Source organism: Pipra filicauda, unplaced genomic scaffold, assembly GCF_003945595.2.
Source record: "Pipra filicauda isolate LSUMZ 115617 unplaced genomic scaffold, ASM394559v2 scaffold21_size4447388_pilon, whole genome shotgun sequence".
Classification (NCBI taxonomy): Eukaryota; Metazoa; Chordata; class Aves; order Passeriformes; family Pipridae; genus Pipra; species Pipra filicauda.
In genome coordinates, this window is record NW_024104332.1 from 435,065 (window position 1) to 457,370 (window position 22,306).

General features: G+C 44.4%; 1 protein-coding gene across 1 annotated transcript in view; it reads left to right on the forward strand.

The window, feature by feature from the left end:
* Positions 1 to 22,306, forward strand: part of ABCA12 (ATP binding cassette subfamily A member 12) — an 82,339-nt gene that overhangs the window by 42,975 nt on the left and 17,058 nt on the right. The window contains exons 23-40 of the mRNA XM_027735651.2: positions 1,194 to 1,509; positions 4,017 to 4,131; positions 5,453 to 5,782; positions 6,260 to 6,329; positions 6,430 to 6,564; positions 7,264 to 7,419; positions 8,197 to 8,374; positions 9,906 to 10,124; positions 10,765 to 10,961; positions 11,360 to 11,520; positions 12,496 to 12,720; positions 13,848 to 13,986; positions 15,333 to 15,585; positions 16,755 to 16,841; positions 18,002 to 18,095; positions 19,601 to 19,728; positions 20,609 to 20,696; positions 21,643 to 21,748. Coding sequence (XP_027591452.2) covers positions 1,194 to 1,509; positions 4,017 to 4,131; positions 5,453 to 5,782; positions 6,260 to 6,329; positions 6,430 to 6,564; positions 7,264 to 7,419; positions 8,197 to 8,374; positions 9,906 to 10,124; positions 10,765 to 10,961; positions 11,360 to 11,520; positions 12,496 to 12,720; positions 13,848 to 13,986; positions 15,333 to 15,585; positions 16,755 to 16,841; positions 18,002 to 18,095; positions 19,601 to 19,728; positions 20,609 to 20,696; positions 21,643 to 21,748 — 2,997 coding nt within the window. The remainder of the gene's footprint in view (positions 1 to 1,193; positions 1,510 to 4,016; positions 4,132 to 5,452; positions 5,783 to 6,259; positions 6,330 to 6,429; positions 6,565 to 7,263; positions 7,420 to 8,196; positions 8,375 to 9,905; positions 10,125 to 10,764; positions 10,962 to 11,359; positions 11,521 to 12,495; positions 12,721 to 13,847; positions 13,987 to 15,332; positions 15,586 to 16,754; positions 16,842 to 18,001; positions 18,096 to 19,600; positions 19,729 to 20,608; positions 20,697 to 21,642; positions 21,749 to 22,306) is intronic.

The window sequence follows — 22,306 nt, forward strand, 5'->3', positions numbered from 1 at the left end:
GCGTAAGAAATCTGACTTTTCACCACAAACTGTTATGGTCACAGCTCCCACTGCACAGCAATTGATTTTGAGCCAGCCTGTGGGGGGGGCCTGCACCCTGAGACCTTCTTATGGAGTGTTTTACACTCTCCTTTTTATAACTCCTCTTCTCTTACACCTCTGCTTGGTCAACTGGTGACTTCTCTTTGCTAATTCCAAGTTCGAACAAAATTCCACTGCCCTAAGGAGATCTTCATGAAACTAATTTATTTCAAGGTTCCCTGGAAAAAGATGCTTTAATGGAGAAAGATATCATAGAATCATTGAGATTGGAAAAGACCTTTAAGATCATCAAGTCCAAATATGAGACAGTTCAATTTATTAGGAAGTCATAAAGTGCTTGAGATATTCCAGCCAAGCACCATAATGTTATATTGGGTCTTCTCAGTCACACTTCACATTTGTTGGATTGGATTGCAGCTTCAGAGCAGACTGCAGAGAGCAGTGGAGGGAACAGGGAATAGGAACTTACATTAATTTGAATAATATAAATATATCTTAATTTTTAAACAATGGCCAATATCTCCTCGATTAGGATTTACTTATAATTCCTGTGACCTATTTGCTTTTATACTTCATAACTGAGGAGTAGATAGAAATTTCCTTTTATTGAAACTTCAAACCCTGGTAATATTTGTCTGTTCCCATAAAAGCAGTTTTCTTCCCCCTTTGTCATCCATTCCATTCCATCATATGTTTTATGTATGGAATAATCAGGAAAGGTATTGTGGAGAGAAAAACTTCTGTGGTGTTGGCTCTACTCAAACAGACATTTTAAAGGCAAAAAACTTCCTGTCTGTCAAGCTGTACATAAATGCAATTTCCAAACAGGAATGTGCAAAGATTTTATAGTCTGAGACCTCTCAGCTTTGCAGGAATTTATGTGGGCCCAAAAATATGTGTGTAGGTCATCAACAATTGTTGGCACTGGGTTCCTAAGGCTTTTATGTTACAGCATCGAGACATGAGCTGTATTGATAGGGAGCACCTTTGGGCATGGTCATGACAGGTGCCAGCCCATCTGAGCATTATTTGTGCAGCAAAGAAGTGAAATGTAGAAAAGGCTTACAAAAATGAGGAATTCCCACGTATCTGTGTGTACTGCTCCTGTGCTGTCAAGTCCAAAGGAAAGCCTTTTCCCTTTTTCTTTCAAGGTATCATTTTCAAGCTGCCTTCAAGCCATAGCAGCCCTGGATCCTCAATTTCTGGGGCCTTGACCCTCCCTCCTGTGCTCAACTACACGATCCGAATGAGCAGCAGGATCACACAGACCACCAACAGGATACGGGAGCGCATCTGGACCGTGGGCCCACACAATTCCACCTCCCAGAGCCAGATCTACAGCCGGGCCTTTATTTATATCCAGGACAGCATTGAAAGGGCCATGATTGAATTGCAGACTGGCAAGAAACCAGAGGAGATAGCTGTTCAAGTCCAGGCCATGCCTTACCCCTGCTACAACAAGGATATGTAAGTTTGGGTGGCTTTTGTCTTCATGCTTCGTGTAAGCTCATCTTGTCTGACCTATAAAAATGATTTTTGGTTTTGTTTTTTGGTTGGTGGGGCTTTTTTTTTTCCTCAGAGTTTTGAACAAAAGAGGGGATTTTGGTCTCTAGTATAAATGGTCTATGTTTGGTTTGCCTAATCTTTTGTTTTCAGTGCTCTGTATGTACCTGGATTGTCATGGTAACTATAGGTTTTACAGGAGGTAACATTCCCTGTTCCTGTTTTACTGCCCATGGTGGAACTGAGAGTTGACAGGACTTGGGTTAAATATGAACACTGGCTTGTTCTGCAGGTGTTTACATGCAGATGATGCAGCAGAACTTAGAAAATGGATTTATTGGGAAAAAAGCGTCCCTAGGTTTGTAAGCTTTGTTCCTAGAGATTGCTGTCCAGCTGTGGTATGTGTTATTCATCCCAGTCATTCTGGATAACGTTTAGCGTATACTGAGTAACTCTCAATCAGGTGGCGCTCAGATGCTTTAAGGAGGATAAGAGGGAAGATAAGATTGTACCATTCATCTCTGCAGTAATGAGGGAGGACAGAGAGGCTTTTGCTGCACTGAGTTGCTGGGTTAACAGCCTGTTAACAGAGCAGTGTAAGGACCAGAATAAGTTTTGGATGGTGAAGCAGATCAAAAAGTTTTGGATCAACTTCCTTTTCCTTCAACTTGAGCCAGATCTGCAGCCAGTATGAATAGCAGCTCTGCCAAATGCAGTAGAGAGAAGCGAATCTCTCACAGCTGAGGAGCTGCCCCTCTGGCAAGGCAGTTCTGGTCTGTGTGGGAAAGCTGGCAACATGGCACTGCCTCAGAGTTATTACCCTGACCACAGCTGGTGGCCAAACTGGGTGGAAAACACTCAGGGAAGGGATTTCAGTGTCTGTCAGAGAGCACTGAAGGATGTTCAGCAAGCTGTATCAGAAGGTTGGGTGGTTGCTGTGCCCTGTGCTTGGACCAAAAGTACAGACTGGACCTACGAGCAGTGTGTACTGAAAAGCCTCCATGTCAGCTGCATGAGCCAAAAGATTGTTTGAGAGCTATAAGGTGCCATTTAGGAGCTATAGCAGAGCCATGAATATTCTGTCCCAGCTGTCACTTAGGAGAGCTGGAGGCCTATAACCTCTTCTCGGGGTAGTTACAAGCAAAGTGCCCACAAGTGCAGGCAGGGAGCATCCAAACCAAGTTTTGCAGCAAATACCTGAATTATTGCTGAGAGAGAGTTTTGTACAATGATTAACTGGCTGCTGGAAGCACTTACTACAGTGCTGTCTGCTCCTTTTCCTTGTTCTTGGCCTGCTGGGAAAACCTCTTGCCTTCGGGTTTCCCTCCCCACCCCAGGTTCAGAGGGACATGAGTTTGCTCAATTATTAAAATACCTAAAGGCTTTGGATTTGCATCCAGTAGAAGTCATCATAAAATGGCTGCTTATCAATTGTTATTGCACAGTTACCATCCTGTAGGGAAAAGGAGGAAATATAAATATACCAGTACACAGAAGGTGTTGGGAAATGCTGAATTTTTAATAACTAGAGATTATGCAGAAGGTGGTAGCAAAAAAAGAAACCCAAACAACAAAGAGCCAGTAGAGCTACTGAAGTGCCTTTTCATGGTTCTTTAAAAATAAGGCTTCATTTGCATGGAAGCATTTCTGGAAGCACTGGTTCATAGGAAATTTTCAGCTTCACAGGTAAAAAAAAAATTAAAAACCAATGTAGTGTTAATTTTATACTGTTATTGTACATTAAGCTTTTTCCAGGAATGACACTGACTGTGTTTTTTAAGCCAGGTTTAGAAATTAAGGAGGAAAGCATAGGCCCTGCAGATGCAATGAAGGGAATCTCCTGCTCTAAAAACTTGCTTTCCATCACAAAAGGACAAGTTTATTGTTGGCCATTGTTGTCTTTTTTTTCTGCACACATTTGGCACTGGAAGAAGGTTTTAATTGAAGTGAGGAGACAAGAAATGTGACCTGGATCCTCAAAACCTGTTCTTTGGGATAGTAGAACAGACACTTTGAAGGGAAGGATCTATATCAGGAAATATGGCCTGACAACAACATTTGGCCATTATATCTGTGTACAGAACTGGGAGATGGGGCTGGTTGCTGTGATCTTTCCAGATGGGATACAGCCCATCAGAGAGCCAGGAGATGCCACTGCCCATGGCACTTTCTGCTCCTGCCAGTGGTGCTGCTGAGCTAAACTTCCAGACTGCATCAGGAAATCCCTCTGTAATTCAAAAAAAAAAAAAGAGAGAAAAAAGATTTTGAGCAGTCAGGGGTTTCATGAATAGAAAGTCCAGTGCAATGGCAAAGGAGTCTTTTTTTGGTAATTATTAATTTTACTCCATGTTTTGAAATCTAAGCATGTCTTTTCCTGTGCCAAAGTATTGTTCTGAAAAATATATTCTGTATAAAGCCTTAATCTCCAGAACATTTGGTATTCAGCTAAAGCCTGCATTTGCCTTTTACAGGTTCTTAACCAGCGTGACCTACTCTCTTCCATTTGCTCTGATGGCTGCCTGGGTGCTGTTTATAGCTGATTTTGTTAAAACACTTGTTCAAGAGAAAGATCTGAGGCTTTATGAGGTACAGTGAAACTTTCTGGGGCGTGCAAAATTATAAACAGATTTTTCTCATTAGTGGCTACTGTGTCTCATGTTCAGTATTAAATGGAGCAAAGCAAGCATTAAGGAAAATAGTCCAAATACCTGTTGTTTGACCTGCAGTGTTTGAATTCTGACATTGTAACCAAGCTCAAAGCCACAGAAACTCCCTTCAAGTGGAGGGAATATTGCTTTGCAGTTCTGAACAGTGGAAACATGAGCACCTCACAAAATTACAAGTTTTCTGAAGATTTAAAGCTCTCTAAAAATTGACTTTGAGTCATACCTACTGGGGACAAAGACATGAAAAGTGACTTATTTCCTATCCTTGAAGTTATTATACTTAATATTTCAGGAGGTGCTACATATGACATCAGCTCCTCTGAAATGAAGTTCTTCAGGTTGCCTATTGGAAAAGAATTGACATTGAGACATAGGGAATTTATTAAATTAACTCAGGTTTTCAGTGTGATCACTGTCAACAGAGATGAACAGCAGAGAACTTTAGTAAAACTAAGCTTCAGCAAGCAACAAAAGCTCTAACAGATTTGGGTTTTATCTGACACCATGGAAACAAATGCTGATTCGCCAAAAACATTTCCAAAAAAGGGCACTCTGTGACCTGTGATGAGATGGAAAATGAGTGAATCCCAGGGGCTCCCTGGCAGCCCCTTACTCAAGTTTAGGGAACCATTTTCCCTGTCTCTAAGGACCAGGGTGTCAGTCATCTTTTTAGCTGTGTAATAATCTACAAGAAGACACCAGCACCTGTACTTTCTTTTAGATTTATCAATACAAATTTGCAGTTTTATGCAAGTCTTGGGGACTTGATCATCAGCTAATTTAATAAATTAGTATTGCTTCCTTGTAACCATGGTAATTTGGCTATTATTTGTTGAATTGGGGTTGTGTAAGAAATGGTTTGGTGAGAGCTTTTACACTCAAGCCACTGGACCAATTAGGATAATTAAAAAAAAAATAACCAAAATGCTTTAGAAAAGTTACAAATCTGAGGCCAGAAGCTGCTTTGAAGCTTGTGAGCTGTGACAGTTGATACTTGCAGATCCTGTCTGTGCTGTTCTTTTGCAATAGACTGCTTTGCAAACCTTGGGCATTCCAGGAACGTGAGTGCATGGCTTCTCCCTGGATAGAAACACACAAGGTGGCACAGTGGGAAAGAGCATGGTCTGGTTGCATGACCTGTCCAGGAACTGAAAAAGCAAATCATTCAATGTCAGCAGAAAGATATTTTCATTTCTCCCAAATGTCTTTTGTGGTTGTTTTTTCCACCTTTCTCTCTGTAGTACATGAAGATGATGGGTGTTAATGCCAGCAGCCATTTCATCGCCTGGTTCGTGGAGTGTGCCATCTTCCTTCTGATCACTGTCACCTTCCTCGTTATTGTTCTAAAAGTGGGTGACATCCTTCCCAAAACAAACACAACACTCCTGTTCCTGTACCTCATGGACTACAGCCTGTCCATCATAGCCATGAGCTACTTCATCAGTGTTTTCTTCAATAACACCAACATAGCAGCCTTGGTGGGCAGCCTCGTGTACATCCTCACCTTCTTCCCCTTCATCGTGCTGCTCGTCATCGAGAATCACTTGAGCTTCTCTGTGAAGAGCCTCCTGGTAAGTTCTGCTTTTCCATAACATTCCTAGCCATGGAAGTAGATGTAAAGCCTTGTTTCTTACGAAGGGTCAGTATAGCTAGGTATTGGGTTTCAGAAGTTAGACTTGTTTTCTCTGAGTCACCAGATTCAGGAAAGGACATCTATTAATGCAAGTGGTGGAATAATTAACCACATGGCACCAGTAGGTGATTCTCAAGCAGTGCTCTATTTTAAAAGCCTAAAATAAAGCCCTGCATGTGGGAGGAAGTTGGGTCCTGAGTGTGGAAGCAAAAGAAAGTCAGGCTCTAAGGAGACGTTACAGCCTGTCACCAGTAGTACTTCTCATCATAAGGCTGGTCCAGCGCTCTTTGTGACAGTTGGGAAACAAACTCTACTCATTTTCCTGGCTAATGGGGGACCTGATTGATTACCTGACTTGACTTGTCTTTGAGAGTAATTCATAAGTTCTTTGTTTTCAATTTTGTTTATTCCCCAGAGCCTGTTGTCCCCAACCGCCTTCAGTTATGCAAGTCAATACATTGCTCGCTACGAGGCACAGGGCATAGGTATGCTTATGGTAGACAAAACTAGGCCTTGAGCTCTCCTGATGGGGACATTTCATTGGCTAACACGGATTCTGACTGTATTTCCCAATTCCTTCTGCAGGTCTGCAGTGGGACAACATGTATAAGTCCCCCATGATTGGAGACAACACTTCCTTTGGCTGGATGTGCTGGCTCATTCTGATAGACTCCTTCATTTACTTCATCCTGGGGTGGTATATAAGGAATGTTTTCCCAGGTAAGGATAAAAAGCATTGAGGGTGGTGCTGTACCATCTCTTTTGGAAAACAATACACACAGCAATGGCTGATTCAGTGGTTCAGGCAGTGAGACAGTCTGCACACACAGGATACTTCTGTTCTAGATCAAAGAGAGCACGACTTAGTGGATGTCTGAGCTGTTAATGACACCGAGGCAGAGCAGAGCAGGGGAGAATTAGGGTTCCTCAGCTTATCACATGGGTAGGTGGGTCTCCTGAGAAGCTGAAGCCAAGGACACAGGAGGATGCGTTTGCAGTCTGGTGGGTGAGAATGAGAACAGAGCACATTGGCCTGCATTTGTCAGCTGAGTGATTTTGAGTTGTGTTACTTACATCATTTGATTTCAAAAAGTGATTCCTGCCTTGGGCAAGAGCCAGTACATTTGTCTTCTGCTTTTCTTCCCCACCTAATGAAGCAGTCCACTGGCATAAGGAAATCTACCCAGTGGAAAACGTATAGTACTCCTGCCCTCCAGCTATGGAGTTACTCAGAATAACAAAATAGGGAGTGCTTCCTGCTGTGCCAATCAGGCAAACTCTCTACCAAGTCTCAATAGCACATGAGCACATCAAGAGGGGAGAGATCTCTGTGAAGTTCCTTTTGGCTATTTTGAGTGCACTCCAAATAGTGATACTTCCTGGGGAACAGACACCTGGATGAGACTCCTCTTCCTGCAGGTAGATATGGCATGGCTGCTCCCTGGTATTTCCCATTGCTTCCATCTTACTGGATCGAATACAACGGTTACCTCCCCTTCTGGAATGAGAAACAGAGAGGCCTTCTCTTCTCCAAGCTGATGTTAAGGAAAGAAGTCACCCTCAACAATAAGATATGTATGTGGATACTACATGGGGTAGCAATAATAACTTATATTTTAGGTTAACAGAGCTGAATTTCTAAGGGGGCACCATACTCAGAAAACACATTTATCTGTTGATCCTTATTTTGTAGCACAGGAAGAATTGGAAGCTGGTACTTACATGAATGGAGATTTGGCTTTTAAATTATATTTTTTTCTTCCTATTTGGTGTGGAGATCCAGTACTGCTTGTCCCATGCATATTCATATATGTTGTAGTTGAGCAGTTACCTTACATGCTTATCTCTGTCTACAACACTCTGTGTAGAAATACACTTTTGTTTGTGCAAGCAAATACGGGTTTCCACTTGGCAAATGGGACGTGTGCTTCTTTGTTCATCTCTTTAAATGTTTAGCCTGTAAAATATTGTGAGCTCACACAGAAAAGCTTGCTGATTGTACCCAGCTGAAAATACCTCAGCGGTTTTGCTGTATGTCCTCTAATTTTCTGTGCTTGCTTAGTGTAAATTAAGTTAGGTGCTCTGAAACACCTAGATATGAGACCTTTTCAGAAGTGATTAATGCCTATTGTCAGGAGTGATTAGAAGCTGCAGAAGTAAAAAGGAGAAATCCCAGAGAGCTCAAAATGATACAGATCCGGTGACATGTTCTCAATGTTCCTGGATGAAAGGCACCTGCCTTGGCTGTATTTTGGTTTTAAAAGCCCTGCTTATCTCTGAGGTGAGAAAAGTAGCACAAAGAGCTGCTGCAGTGCAGTAACTGACCTCTGCCCCTTCTCTTCAATGTCAAAGGTGCCCCCCACCCTCACCTGGAACCGGAGCCCACTGATCTCCCCTTGGGAGTCTCCCTCCATGGCATAACCAAGGTTTATGGATCCAAAGCTGCAGTGGACAACCTCAGCCTCAACTTCTATGAAGGGAATATCACTTCCCTGCTGGGACACAATGGAGCTGGGAAAACTACAACCATGTGCGTGCCCTTTAAAGCGGCTCTTTTTTATACCATGGGATGTGGGTGGGTGAAGGAGAGAGCAAGTGGGGCTGGGCAGTGATGGGAGACTGAGAAAGGTACTGTATTAGCCCAAATCACTCATGTAGTTTTATCTGGCTCATGGATGACCTCGGGAGTTCCTGTATCTGTTTGAATTCTTCAGATTCTAAAAGATTCTTTGCTCCTTAGGGACACGCTTTTTAATCTCGTGAGACACCTGTAATACCCAGCACAGCAACTACTCAGGTGTTTTGTTCTATGGCACTTTGGTGCCTGGGGTTAGGCTGTTGTGGATGCTGTGGGTAGCTTGTGCACACACCAAAGCTGAAGTGATACTAGCAAGAAAACTTAATAAAGATACACTTCAGCTGTAGAGGCTCATGTGTTGGCTGGGCTGGAATGGCAGGGGATTAATGCATTGGCCTTTCAGCCTTGCTGTTTATAAATTATTATTTGACTTGTTAGATAACAGCACTGAAACAGACCTGTAGAACTTGATTTCTCCACTGATATATATGTGCATATCTCTGAAAGCAACATTAAATTGATAAATAGAAGCCTCAGAAGAGCCAAAACCAGTAAGACAGATGTGTGCTTCATCTCAGCTTATTATCAATTCATGTCATATTCTGTTTGCAAAGTGTAGGCAAAGGTGATATGCAGAAAAGTATAAAACCTTCTTGAAACTTAGTGCAGGCTTCAAATCCCGAGTAAGGTCACAAGTTACTGCTTTTTAATGATGGTTAAAAGTCCCAGGAGAGAGAGAAGCTCTGGGAAGGTGAAGGGCAGTCTGACATGCATCTCGTCCCTGTAGTTCCTCCAGGACAGCTCCAAAAATGAGCTGTAACGTGCAAGTAGGTATTCTGAGCAGAGGGTGTCTGACTCAGGTCTGTTGGCCATTTCTCAGTGGGTAATTATTTGGTTGAACTAGATGAAAGTGCTGCCCACTGTGAGGTGTCTTGTCTGGAAGTCCTCTCCCATTTCTCATTAGTAATGGCAGTGAAACCAGTCTTCCACCTCTGATGTGGTTAGTAAATGAAGAGGTGGGTTTCAGTCTCAGTTGTGGTTACAGTATAAGGCTGTCTGGGTGCTGCAGGCAAACCTCAAAGAATGGAGTGTAACTGCACTGTGTCAATTCCCAGTAATTACACTGGAAGTCGAAGGCGTTCGTGAGTGTTGGTGCATGGAATGTGCAGTGGTCTGAGTAGGGAGAGGAAGGCTGAAGAAGATAGAAGTGAGAAGTGGCCAGGGTTCAGTGGGTGAGCTTGGTGCTTGCCTTCACATTCCCACAGAAGGATACAGGGATGTCCATGGATGTTAATGGGCTACCACTCTGCCAGAGTATGGTGAGGCAGCAGGAGACACAGCGGGCAGTGGCCTCTGGCTGGAAGGAGTGGGATGGTGATACAAGGAAACCTTGAAAGTGATGACAGGTGCAGGACCACGTGAAAAAAACTACCTATGGTTTTCTCCTTTTTCTAACTCCCCTCTGTCTTTGTTTTTCCTTCAGATCTATTTTGACTGGATTGTTCCCTACGTCATCAGGTACTATCTTTGTGTGTGGCAAAGACATCAGGACTGACCAGGAGGTCATCAGGAAGAACATGGGGGTGTGTATGCAGCACAACGTGCTCTTTAACTACCTCACCACGAAGGAACACCTGCTGCTCTACGGGTACATCAAAGTCCCTCACTGGAGTAAAGAGGAGCTCTACCAAGAAGTGAAGAGGTATAAAACCAGCAGGATTGGAGAAGAGAGAGAAATTGTTGTGTGGTAGTGTCAGTGTCACTGCAAAGCACAAATTAATGGATTTGAGGAGAGTTGCAGATCCAGTTTAAGATTCAAATGATACCTTGGTCTGACCACAGGAATATATTGATACCTGTGGCTGTAAGAAAACAGTGTCTCCTCTCCAGGAGGTTTACAAGCTTCTGTGGTAATTCTTTGGAGATGAATTTATAGGGGTAAGGGTCTAGTCCTTGCTGCTTTACAGTTTTCCTCTGAAAAAGATTTAATCAACCAGTCAGAAAGATGATGTTGGCTTTATTGGTTCTGCAGAGAAGTGAAGCAGCCAGAACATCCCAAGGAGTTTGAATCTTGATGTCTCAGTTGATGGGGTTGAGCCTTTGACCTTGACTTGTCAGATAAAAACTTTGAAAACGTCCTAAAAAATGTTTTAAATTAAAATCCCGATGGCTGAGCTACAGAGTGACTCGTCTCCCTGTTCTGTGATCACTCATAGAGCAGACTATACTTGAGCAGTTTTTCATTTGCAGTTATGGGGTTTTTTTGGGTATTTTCAAATTCCCTGCTTTTAAAAGATGCCTGAAGGACAACCTTTTGGGGTTATTTTTCCTTTGTTTTCCAGGACCTTGAAGGAGACTGGGCTGTACAGCCACCGTCACAAGCTGGCTGGCACTCTGTCCGGGGGGATGAAGAGGAAGTTATCCATAGCCATTGCTCTCCTGGGTGGATCAAGGGTGGTGATACTTGATGAACCAACCACAGGGGTTGATCCATGCTCCCGGAGGAGTATTTGGGAAATTATCTCCAAGAATAAAAAAGGTACCTTGATTAAATGAGATACTGCCCAGTGGTGAGGGGACTTTGTGTCACTTTTGCAAATACGGGATCAGTGGCTTTGAACTGTGGGTTTTGGAGGGCACAGAGAAAGAACCGTGGGAGACTGGGATTTTGCAGGTCTGGAGGGTGCATCCTGGTTGGTTTCTGTAAATTCAGTGTCATTTGAAAAGTAACTTTACCGTAACACACAATTTACAATACAGTAACTTTCAGCTTCTCTCTGCTGTCGCCTTTCATCCAATATGACTAATAATTACAAAAAAATGCAGTTGATTTTCACCTGATACTCAGTGTCCCCTCACTCATCAAGGCTTCCACCTGTCTCAGGTAACCACGTGTGTTCACTCTGTGGTGGCTGACATCAGCTTTGTGTTTTCCAGGCAGAACCATCATTCTCTCAACACATCACTTGGATGAAGCCGAAGTTCTGAGCGACCGAATCGCCTTCCTGGAGCATGGAGGGCTTAAATGCTGTGGTTCACCTTTCTACCTTAAGGAAACCTTTGGTGATGGATACCATCTGACACTCACCAAAAAGAAGGTTTGTGTCTGAGCTGGTCTTAGAGCTGGAGTTCTCCCAACAAGCCTGAGGGAGCCATCCAGGCTTGTTGAGGGATGTAGGCACTTAGAGCTGTACGGACAGGAGCTGTGTGACAGATCCAAGGATAGCAGTACCAAAGAGCTGTTGAGGATCTGGATGTGGGCATGCTGCTTCTCAGTGAGAGATGCCCACAGAACACGTGTCCCTGCTTTCCTCAAAGCAGAGGGAGGCTCTCCAGCAAGGCCACCAGAACAGCCTCCATGGCCCTTGGAAACAGGAATGTCAGTGCTCTGCTTTGTTGAAAAAGAACAGGGTCTCCTTGAGTGTTAAAGACGAGGCTGGATGCAGACTGTGAACTCTGGAGTTCAGAGGAATAAAGCAGATGGAAAGAGTCCATCCGCACTGTCTGGCCTGAGGCAAAGTGTTCTGCTTGCAAGGAGTGAGGAACTTTGCTCTTGACAATGTTCATTAGAGGGCTGTTGGTGGGCCCAGCACACAGAATAATGAGCAGATACCATGGGAGACCAGTCCCTCTGCCAAATAGCTGGCAGTAGAGATAGAGAAAATGAAGAAAGACCCATGTGCAAGCCTTGTTTTTCTTGGGAAAGAGAGTGTGTGTATGCTGGCAGCCAAGCTCAGGTGGCAGCTCCCTGGTGGCCAGGCTTTTTCTCTGTTGTACCACAAACCCTCGAGCCAGTGCAGAGTGGTTGATTGAGCCCAGCCTCAATCCCTGTAGGCAGAGGGAGCCCAGCAAGGTTTTGGATGGACCAAGATGGGCTCAGTGCCACACATCCCTTTTCAAGGGACAGAAACCCCTTTTCATCTGCTTTTGCTATTTACCTTGGACTGTTGAGTACCTGGTCTGAGTTCACTTCTGGATTATGCTCTGGGACAGGATTTGGGCTACATCCTGCAGGAGGAAGTTTGACCTCATAGCTCTCTCAGTAACCACAGATTGTTCTCCTCCTTTTTCAGAACATGATAGAGGAGTGTGACACCTCAGCAGTGACCTCTTTGATTCAGTCCCATCTTCCAGAGGCTTATCTCAAGGAGGATATTGGTGGAGAGCTCGTGTACGTGCTTCCCCCCTTCAAGTCCACAGTCTCAGGGGCCTACCAGGCGCTTCTCAGAGCCCTGGACAGCAGCTTGAATGATCTGCACCTTGGCTGCTACGGGATTTCAAACACGACTGTGGAAGAGGTATGAGCTCAGGGTCCACTGGATGTAAGGAAATGTTATGGAGATTAATTTCACAGCTCTGCTCTAGCTCTGCTTCCTGGGCTAGATGGTGGCACGTTTTGGATGTGGGAGTTTCAGGCAGGGAAGAAGTGGTTTGGTTGTACAGCGAGTTACACTTAGGAACACATGAGTGTGTAGGTGTATACATAAATCCATACATATACTAATGCACAAAGTTTGCCACTGTCTCACCTTGCTAACAGCTCAGAAAATGAGATACTGGAGTTAGACTAAGGAGAGAGGGCAATGATGTGTTTCCCCTGGAAGTATTCTCCTGGCCTCCGTGCCTCTGGAGATGGGAAGGAGTCAGCAAACCATCTAAATGATGGACTTGGGCATGAATGCTGAAATCGCTGTGTTGTACAAGTGAGTCACCTGGTGCATCTTAGCACAGGCACCTTTCTTCCCATGGGAAATCTTTGGTCAAATAAACACATTTAATTGCATCAGAAACAAAAAGTAAATTATGAGCAGTGATGACCCTTGTCTTGCAGAAAGGAAGAAGAGAGATTGTTGCCCTTCTACTCAGAAATGGTTTCTTGCTTTTAAGGTGTTTTCCCAAGGTAGCAAGAATAAGTTATACATCATGTACCATGTGCAGCTTGGGTGCCATGGCTGCACAGTCCCAGCCAGGAGGCAGTGGGGCTGTCAGAGGCTAGAGGGGAAAATATTCCAGGGAAACAGCTCTCCCTGTTTCTTCCCTGGTGCCATGCAGAGAACTTGTGTGTGCTGCTTGCTGTGTGGGTGTGGAGGGAGTAGGGTTATGTAGGGCCTGAGATGAAGTGTAGCCTTGTTCACACCTACTCACTGGCCACAGAGCAGGTGGTTCTAGGAGAAGGTGAGTCCAGGGGGCAGCTGCAAAGGTTTGAGTTTCCACTGCTGCAGCAGAAGAGAGACAGGAGGTGACAGGGAGCTGGACAACAACAATTTTACACTGATAAAAACAGAGCACAAATGGAATAGAAAGAGGATTGTAATGCACAATCGCTGCACCAACTACAGCTATGAAACAGAAGAGTGGATTCTGGTTATTGTTTAGGTAAATGGAGTCATTTGGACAAATTTTCCTTCGTATTTTCTTGCTCTAGGTGTTTCTCAATCTGACAAAAGAGCTGGTAAAGGACCAGCAAGAAGATGCTGCACTGCCCCACCAGCTGCCTGGAGCCAGTGGTCAAAGTGGCAGTGACGGAATGTCTGTGAGCACAGACACCTTCACAGACAGAGACGGTACTCAATTACCTCCGGGTTTTATTCCAGATCTATCACAGATGCAAACAGTGACAGATGGACTGATTTGAGCTCCCTGTCTTCTTTCTTTGTTGAAAACCACATTTCATTCAGCCAGGAATCAGAAAACCAATAAATCACTGGAAATACAGCACTCATCAGTTCTTTAGATCCCCTAGTTTGGAACAGTCTGAATCACAGGATAAATTACAGAGGGGTTTTGTTTGCATCTGCCTTCCTTTAAATTGATCCAGGTTTTAAGCTAATCAAATACAGCATGTGGGTGAAAGAGTAAATGTGTACCTCTGAAAGTAATTGCTGTAATAGATGTAGCGGATTATTTCTCCATAAGTAGCAGAATTGGAAAGAAACTTTGTGGAAACCCCTTAGTGTGTTGGAAAAGCAGCACAGCTCTGAGCTGGCTCCTCCTTGCTACTTTTTGCTGTGTCCCAGATGTTGCTGTATGGTAAAGGAGCCCAAAGGACCAGACAGTGTGATAAATTCGCATTCAGAAGAGGATCAAGCTACACCACTGTCCCTGAGGGCTTGAGAGCTGCTAAAGGTGGCACAACCCCAAAATGGCCAAATACCTGGTTGAAATGCTTTCTTGGAGTAGAAACATTTCTTTCTACTTAACACCATTTATAGTTAGGGAGGCATCCAAAGGTCAACTCAGAGGTATTTTTGTACTCAGTTCTCAAAGCTGACCTGCAGTGTAAGTGTTACTGTAAACAGTCACTCACATGTGTAGAGAAGTGTTTTGTGTCACCCTTAAACAGAAGATTGAAAAGGATTTGCTTCATGTTGTATTATATAGGTTAATATTTCATGAAGAGGAATAGGTTGCACAGGATTTGGCTCTGTTTTCAGTATACCACAAAATCTGTCCATGCACAAGGTCAAGTGGTTTTTGCTCATTTTCTAATTTCAGGATTAATTCTGTTATAGATTTGTCTGAGGACTTGTTTTTTAAATGATGAAAAATTTCAGTTTGTAAATCCAAGAATAACATGCTTCCCTTGTAAGTTGTAGCTGGGTAGGAAGGATGTAGATAACTTAGAGCATCTGGAAGCCTGTATTTCTCTTGCAAGGTCCCAAACTGAAAATCAGTACATGTACACATTTGAAATGAAATAAAAAGACTGGTGTTACATGAGCTTAAGACTCAGGCCAGAATCTGAGTCCTGTCCCAAGCCTGACCCTGTGCGTGTTCCAGCTTAGTAGTTTTGATTTTTCATCTTTAAAAGTGTGCAGGAAGAGAAATGTACTCCCAGAGTACTATAACCATCAGTTCCCTGCACTGCACAAATACTGATCCATGACAAAACGCCTTCCTTTGTACCCAGACCAGCTCCTGATCAGATCCAAAAGCCTGCAGGGTTTGCCACTGCTGCTGAAGAAGACTTCAGCTTTGTTCATCAAGAGATTCCACCACACCCGGCGGGATGTCAGAGGCTTCATCGCTCAGATCATCCTCCCAGTCCTCTTTGTGATGGCTGCCATGGGACTTGGGACACTGAGAACCAAGGAGACCGAATATCCCGAGCTCCTGCTGTCCCCCTCTCTGTATGGCACATCTGACCAGGCAGACTTCTTTGGGTGAGTGGTGGTCTTGGTGACTCCTAAACACATTGGGTTATAACGAGCCAGATTTGCCTTCAGGATTATTTCTAAGCATAGCCAGTGGAGAAGTGTTAGTGTAGTTATGTAGAAATCCTGTCCTATGGGATCTCTGGGGCAGATGGCTTGGTTCAGACCAGCAATTAAAAAGCTCCAGGAGAACCACCTCTTAGTTGGAATTAGCTATGAAATGTGTGAAGAATATCCTTGGTGTTTCCATTGGAGTCCTCTGGCCCTTTGACAGCCACAGGGATTGTCTTAATATATACACACTCTTGCCCCAATGAGAAATGGACGTCCCTGCATCAGTTGTTGCTAACATTACAACTCTGGGATTAAAATTCTATCCATCCTGTGAGCTGTATCACCCTCCTCTCTGTCAGTACAGAACGTGCTTTCCTGCCTAGGCCCAGCTAGTCCAAGCCACACAGGCAATTTGAAGAGCATGTGCTTCTCCAGAGTGATTAAGATGTCTCCATTGAATTACTTCATTGTGCTTAAAAATCCTATTACCAAAATGATTATAATTTGTATCATCCTGTTTTCATGTTTTGAACTTCTTTCTTTCTGCAGTGGTTCTCAGCTCTAAGTCAGAAATATAAAATTTAGCTCTAAAGCAAGTGTGCCTGCTCTAGATGTCCTTTCCCAGGACTGCTCATGCCTTTCTACTTCAATCCTGATAGATGGGGGAATGAGCCAGAGCTGCATGTCCGAGTCCTCTGTTCCTAATGTTCCCAGCTTCTCCTGATGGATCATTGCTAGAGAGCTGGGGCAGAACCAAGGAGCTTCTTGAATGACCAAAGCCAAATGGGTGTCACAGAGGAGAGAGCTGATTGAGACAAGGCTGGAAGTAGTGCCTGCAAATTGCAGTAGTTGCATTTTCCCTGGAAATAGAATCTTGATTGTCCAGAAGTTCATCAGTATTCTTCCTTGGATCCAGAGGCACTGGAGTAGCTCCAGGTGTTGGGCAGTCCTTTCAACCAGTGTGACTGTCCTCGTGTACTGCGTGTACTTCAGTGATGTTTCCACAAATATTTATTGAACACCTTAAATAAATCCTGTTTCATTCAAACAATTTTCCTCTGCTTAGCAATAGTGGAAGTTCTTTGAACCTTTTCCTGTTTTCTTTTTTCTTTGTAAAATCTTAGGAATTTTAATGAAACCACGAGTGCTTTAGTTGCTTCGATGCTCGCTTTCCCTGGAACGGATAACACGTGCATGAACGAAAGCAATTCGTAAGTAGTTGTTGGTTTTTTTCCCACTCAAACTCCAAATCTGCAAGGTAATTGGCATGGCATTATTAGCCATTAGACCTTAATAACCATCTTTGATCATCTTCAGAATTTTCATGCATTGGTGCATGAAACCTGCAGAGAAAAGGCTCTGCCTGTCTCCAGCTTGGCTTGCAGACTCTTTCAGCTCCTAAGGAGGGGCTCACTGGCCATTTGCTTGTGCTCTCACAGGCTGGGGCTGGTGGGATGTGAGTGAGCTGTGAGCAGGGAGCTATGTAGACCTGATTGGTGTAAAGCAGGCCTCAGCCCTGCTGAGAGCTTGGAGTGAAGGCTTGAGTCTGCCAGCCCAGAACTGTAGATGTTCTTAAAGGCAGGAAACTACACTGTGCTTTAAGGAGTTCCACATGGCCCCGGGACCCTGACACTGGTGTTCTTTGCTTGCCTCAAGTATTCACCACCACAAGTGGACTCCTTTATTGCTATGAATAATGAGGAAGCAGCTTTGGTGCTTTGGTACAGGATGCCAGGATGAATCAAGCAATGCTCATCTCTGGGAAGTGGTCCTAGCTGTCCCAATAATACCAGTTATATTGTAAGCCCACGCAGCAAGTTCTCAGCAGAGCTTTGGTTACCTCTATGTAAAAGCTGTGCCATGAGGGCTGGTTCATTTTGGGCTCTGCAGATAAATTCTCAAGGAACTGGTAGTAAGATCCTGGGCAGACTCGCATGCTCGTATGTGCCACGTATCTGCTGGCAAATATTTATCCTGGGAATTTACAGTGGCAGCCTGGGCAATAGAGTCCATCACAGGTCTGCCCAGCTATTGCCAGGACAACAGCCCTTATTTCTGGGCTCTTTTGAGATGCTTTTGGCCTTTGTCTGCCAACTCCTTGCACTGTCTACTGTAGGAAAAGTGGTATCTGGATTCTTTCTGAGCAACTGAGTGAATCCAGGCGCAGGGAGCAGCGAGGGCTCTCTGCCGAGAGGCACGGGAGCAGCAGGAGGAGGGGTATTCCCTGAAGTGCCCAGAGCTGACAAGAAGGTCTGCTTTTCTGCTGAAGCTGCTCAACTGGCAGCCTTGCTGTCATTAAACATGACAGCAATTAGCTTCGTTTGCACACCTGAGCATGGAGAGCCTCAGAGGAAAATGTGTTCGTTTTCAGGCAGTGTTTGACAGAGGACATGCTTGGCCAGTGGATTACCAGTGGAGACCAGGGAACTAAGTATTCTGCCTGCAACTGCACAAATGGCATCCAGGTAATTTGGATAAACCCAAAAGTGAGGGGGCTTGGGGGGATTTTTGGGGGGCCTTGTATGTTGGGAGTGGTTTTATGGGCAGGCATGACGCTAAGGGTGACTCAGCGTTCAGAATCCTCCTGTCTCTCTTTGGCCTTTTTGATTTTGTACACTGGATAACCACTGTCTGCACCAGCTTGGGGCCAAGAAAGGAAACAGCATCCTCATAAGATTCACACTCTAATGTACCTGCCTCACTCCCCATGGTGGAAAAAGGTTTAATGGTGTTTTTGAATGTCGTTTGATTGTCCCATTTAGCAGAGGTGAGTGTGTATTCAAGAGGAAAATTTCATCTTATACAAGCACTGTCATTATATAAAAGCACAGCTATTATTGCTGCTTGCTCTTCAGAATTTAACTTTGTGCAAAGTCTCGATCTGCTCCTTGTTATAAAAAATTATGATTAATAATATTAATTATTTGCATTATGAGGGTACATACAGAGTCAGATAAGGGCACTGCTGGGCTTAGTGGGGAAGAGGCAGATTCTGCCCCAAGGGTGTTACAGTTTTACAGTTCAGTTTGGGGTTGAGCTCTCCTCCCTCCAGTGCTGTTCACCTGTCTTCAGCTTTTTTCTAGTAGAAAATCAGACTTGTGGCACAGTGTGAAGCTATTTGTAAGATAAAGGATGTACTTAGTTGTACATTCTTAGTCATTCTTTAAAATGCAGCTATTTTCTGCAGTTTTCTGGACGTACACCTAATTTCACATCATTAAAAGTATTGGCATAATTTCTCCAGTAAGTCAGGATAATGTTCAAAGCTGATTCTCACCTCCAGTGGGCACAGGCAGGTGTTCCTCAGCATGGGGGAAACTGTTCTATGTATTCTGATGAACACATGCACAATGGGGGAGTGCAGGGCTTTTGTTATGGATGAGCTGAAGGAAGCAGCCAGCGTGCTGTCTGGTAGGACACTTCAACCTCATGAAACAGTCCATGTGACTTTGACCCTCACCATATTAAATTATATATTCAGAACTAATTCAAGGTTTCTCTGAAGCCCAGGAAAACATTCCCAGTGACTGACATTAAAGCAGAAATGTACAGTGTAGCTGCTGTGAAATGGAAGATGAGAGTTTGAGGCCACCACAGTTTTCTGCTCTGTGAGTTGTTTTGCCCTCTGCAGTTGTCTGTGCAGTCACTCTGCTAAGTAGGATCAGCTTTAATTCAGCCAGAATCTTCGTGCATAGCATGAAGTACATTTCAAGGTCTCACTGATGTCAGTAGAACTGAAGTGTAGATTTAAGCCAAGGTTGTTTTTAAGCACTTCCCTAAACATGCTGGGGACAGTATGCAGGGATGTGTGCTGTGTGTCTGCGCACACTGCTTTCTGAAGGATCAGCTTCTGTAGGAATCAGTCTCAGGACCAGAATGTTGCCATTGCCTGCTCTCAATCCTGTCCTGATATGGTAATTTTTAGTTAAAACGCGAACACTAACATTTTTCTTCATTTGTCTCTGCTCAGACATGTCCACAGATGAACTACACTCCTCCTCACAGAAGGACCTTCTCCACACGGACACTTTACAACCTTACAGGGCACAATGTGGAGACCTATATCCTGGCAACCACCAAAGACTTCCTGCAGAAACGGTACGGCACAAACCTCCAGTCCCTCTCTGAACTGCACTGGGAGCAGCCTCTTACACCTGTCATGTCCCTGTGCTTGGAGAGGTGACAGTGCAGTGGGTGTTAGAAGGGCCTCTCTGGGAATCTGGTGAAGGGAGGAAAAGTGTCCTGCAATCAAGGAATTAAAGGCAAGTGCTCTGCTTGATCATAGCAGAGATAGCCCAGGGATAACGTGTCAGTCACTGGATATGTTGGGGCTGGATCTGCAGACAAGGCTTTGTCTGACTCAGAAATCTTTAAAAAGAGGAAAATCTGACTCAGCCTGTCACGAAGTAAACCCTGGGGAGAGACTTTCCTCCAAGTCTGAGTCTCTGAAGAGCCTCAGTGTGTGCCTCACTTGAACAGGCACATGCCAGTGAAAGCAGAGGCGGAATGTTGCCTTGTGCCATGGGGCTGTTGGAGCTGTTAGTGTGTCTGGACTCTGCCACACAGCTGCACAGCAGGGCTTGGGGCAAAAGTAGCCTGTCACTAAGGTTGTCAAGGAGTGTGTTCATCTGCCACTGATAAACTGAGCTGTACACCTCCTGGGTAAGAAGCAGTCATCTTACTCCAGTGTGGCAGGCACGCAGGTTAGGAGTCCACACGGCTTCAGAATCTTTCTCAAAGGGAGGCTTTCAGCACAGTTTTGTGATTGTGTTGCCAAGTTTGTTTCTCTTTCCCCCCCCACCCCAAAAAGGGCTCCTGCAGCAGTGGTGGCTTGGCCCCACACTGGGATAAGGGATAAGTTCTTTCAAGTCAAGCTGGAATTCCCTGGGGTGGCAGTGGCGTGTTGGCATGCACCAACCAAAGGTATTAGAGTGTTTAGATAAGGGTAGCAATGCATTTCCCTCTGGTTTTCACCCAGGTATGGTGGCTGGAGCTTTGGGCTGCCTTTGACATCAGATCTCCAGTTTGATATCAAGCCAGTGCCCCCCAACAGAACACTGACCAAGGTAACTAATCTCCATCTCTCTTCCTGGCATGGGAAGCGTGGGATCCAGGGGAAGCGATGTTGAATTCATGGATATTGCAGAAAAGAAAGAGAAACCTCCTGAAATCTGCAGCTTGGCATGACAGAGATGACTTGCAGTTCATTTCCTTTTCTTTCCCCATTCTTCTTTATTGGTCTGACTTCTCTTGCTAGCAGGAGGCAATTTTTCTGCTGTCATAATTTTATTACACAGAGGTGAAAAGATCAATTAGTAGCACCTTTATCTCACGAGGGGATGTATGTACTGTGGCGAGGGCTGGCTGGTGCATTCTGATATGCCCATTCCTCTGGTTCTGCTCAATGAAAATGTTGTAAAGCACCAAGGCTGAAATCTGAGGTAGCAGGGAAATGCAAGAGAGCTGACAATATCCTGTGCCCTCACTGCAAAACCCAGCTGCCAGGAGAGTGTCCCTGCAGAAGCAGAGCTGTTTGCAGAGAGGGCTCCAACAAAAGGGTTTATCATAGGTGAGAAAAGTTGTCTTGGGAAGGGAAGGGCTGTTGCTGAATGAGAAGGTGACAATTGGCTATTTTTTGCCCTAAAGCAGTTTTTTCCCCTAGTTTTTGAGGGGTGTTAGACACTGGGCTGCTCAGCTGCCTTGGGGAAATCCCCATGCTGATGTTCATCAAGTCTCAGCAACTTATTTACAGAGAGGGAACCAAATTTCTGTCACATCTCCAGCTGGTGCTGCTTCTCTCCCAGAAGGCAGGTGAAGCTGATGGGCCTCCTTGTGCTGAAAGAGTTCTGCTCTTATTTTATTCCTTGACGTGGTTTAGTCATTGCTCTTTAACCTGCAGAGCTTATGACTTTAGATAGCAACCATGGAATGATTCACGTGTGCAAGCAGAACAAACCAAATGTTATCAGGAACATCTCTCCCAAATTGTTTCAATTTCTCGATTGTGTGCAGGTGTGGTACAATCCTGAAGGTTATCACAGCCTCCCAGCCTATCTCAACAGCTTGAACAACTTCATTCTTCGAGCTAACTTGCCAAAAAATGAGACATCCAAATATGGTAAGTGTTCCTTTACAGGAGCAGATAAATTCTCCCCTTTGAGGGGGATATCCTGGTTCTGTTGAAATCAATGACATTTACCTTGACTTCAATGAGGCCATTTCTTTATTCACAATTCTACAATTCCTTTAAAAACAGAATTGAAAAGCATGAATAGATCACATAGTTCATTTGTCTTAGTCAGAGACTCAGGGGAGCTGGACAGGGAGGACCCCAGCTCCCACATAAAACACTTCATCCAAGAAATGCCAGTGGTCGCTCTTTGATTTATTGCTTCCCCTCATGGCACTGGAATAGCTGTCCTTGATACGTGCCCATTAGTTATGCATAGAAAAGCTACTTCAGGTCATCTCCAGGGGTGGTTTAGATTAGGAAATTTTAATATGTCACTCTTCTGCTGAGAGCAGCTCAGGGGGTGTGGGTATGTGTGTGCTTGTGTCTGAATGAGAGTGGGGAGACTGAGATTAAGTGAGAAATACAATTTTCGGCTGTATTTTTCCTCTGACACATGACATACACAGACCCAAGGAGCGTTAGTAGCCCATTTGGGGTTATCTC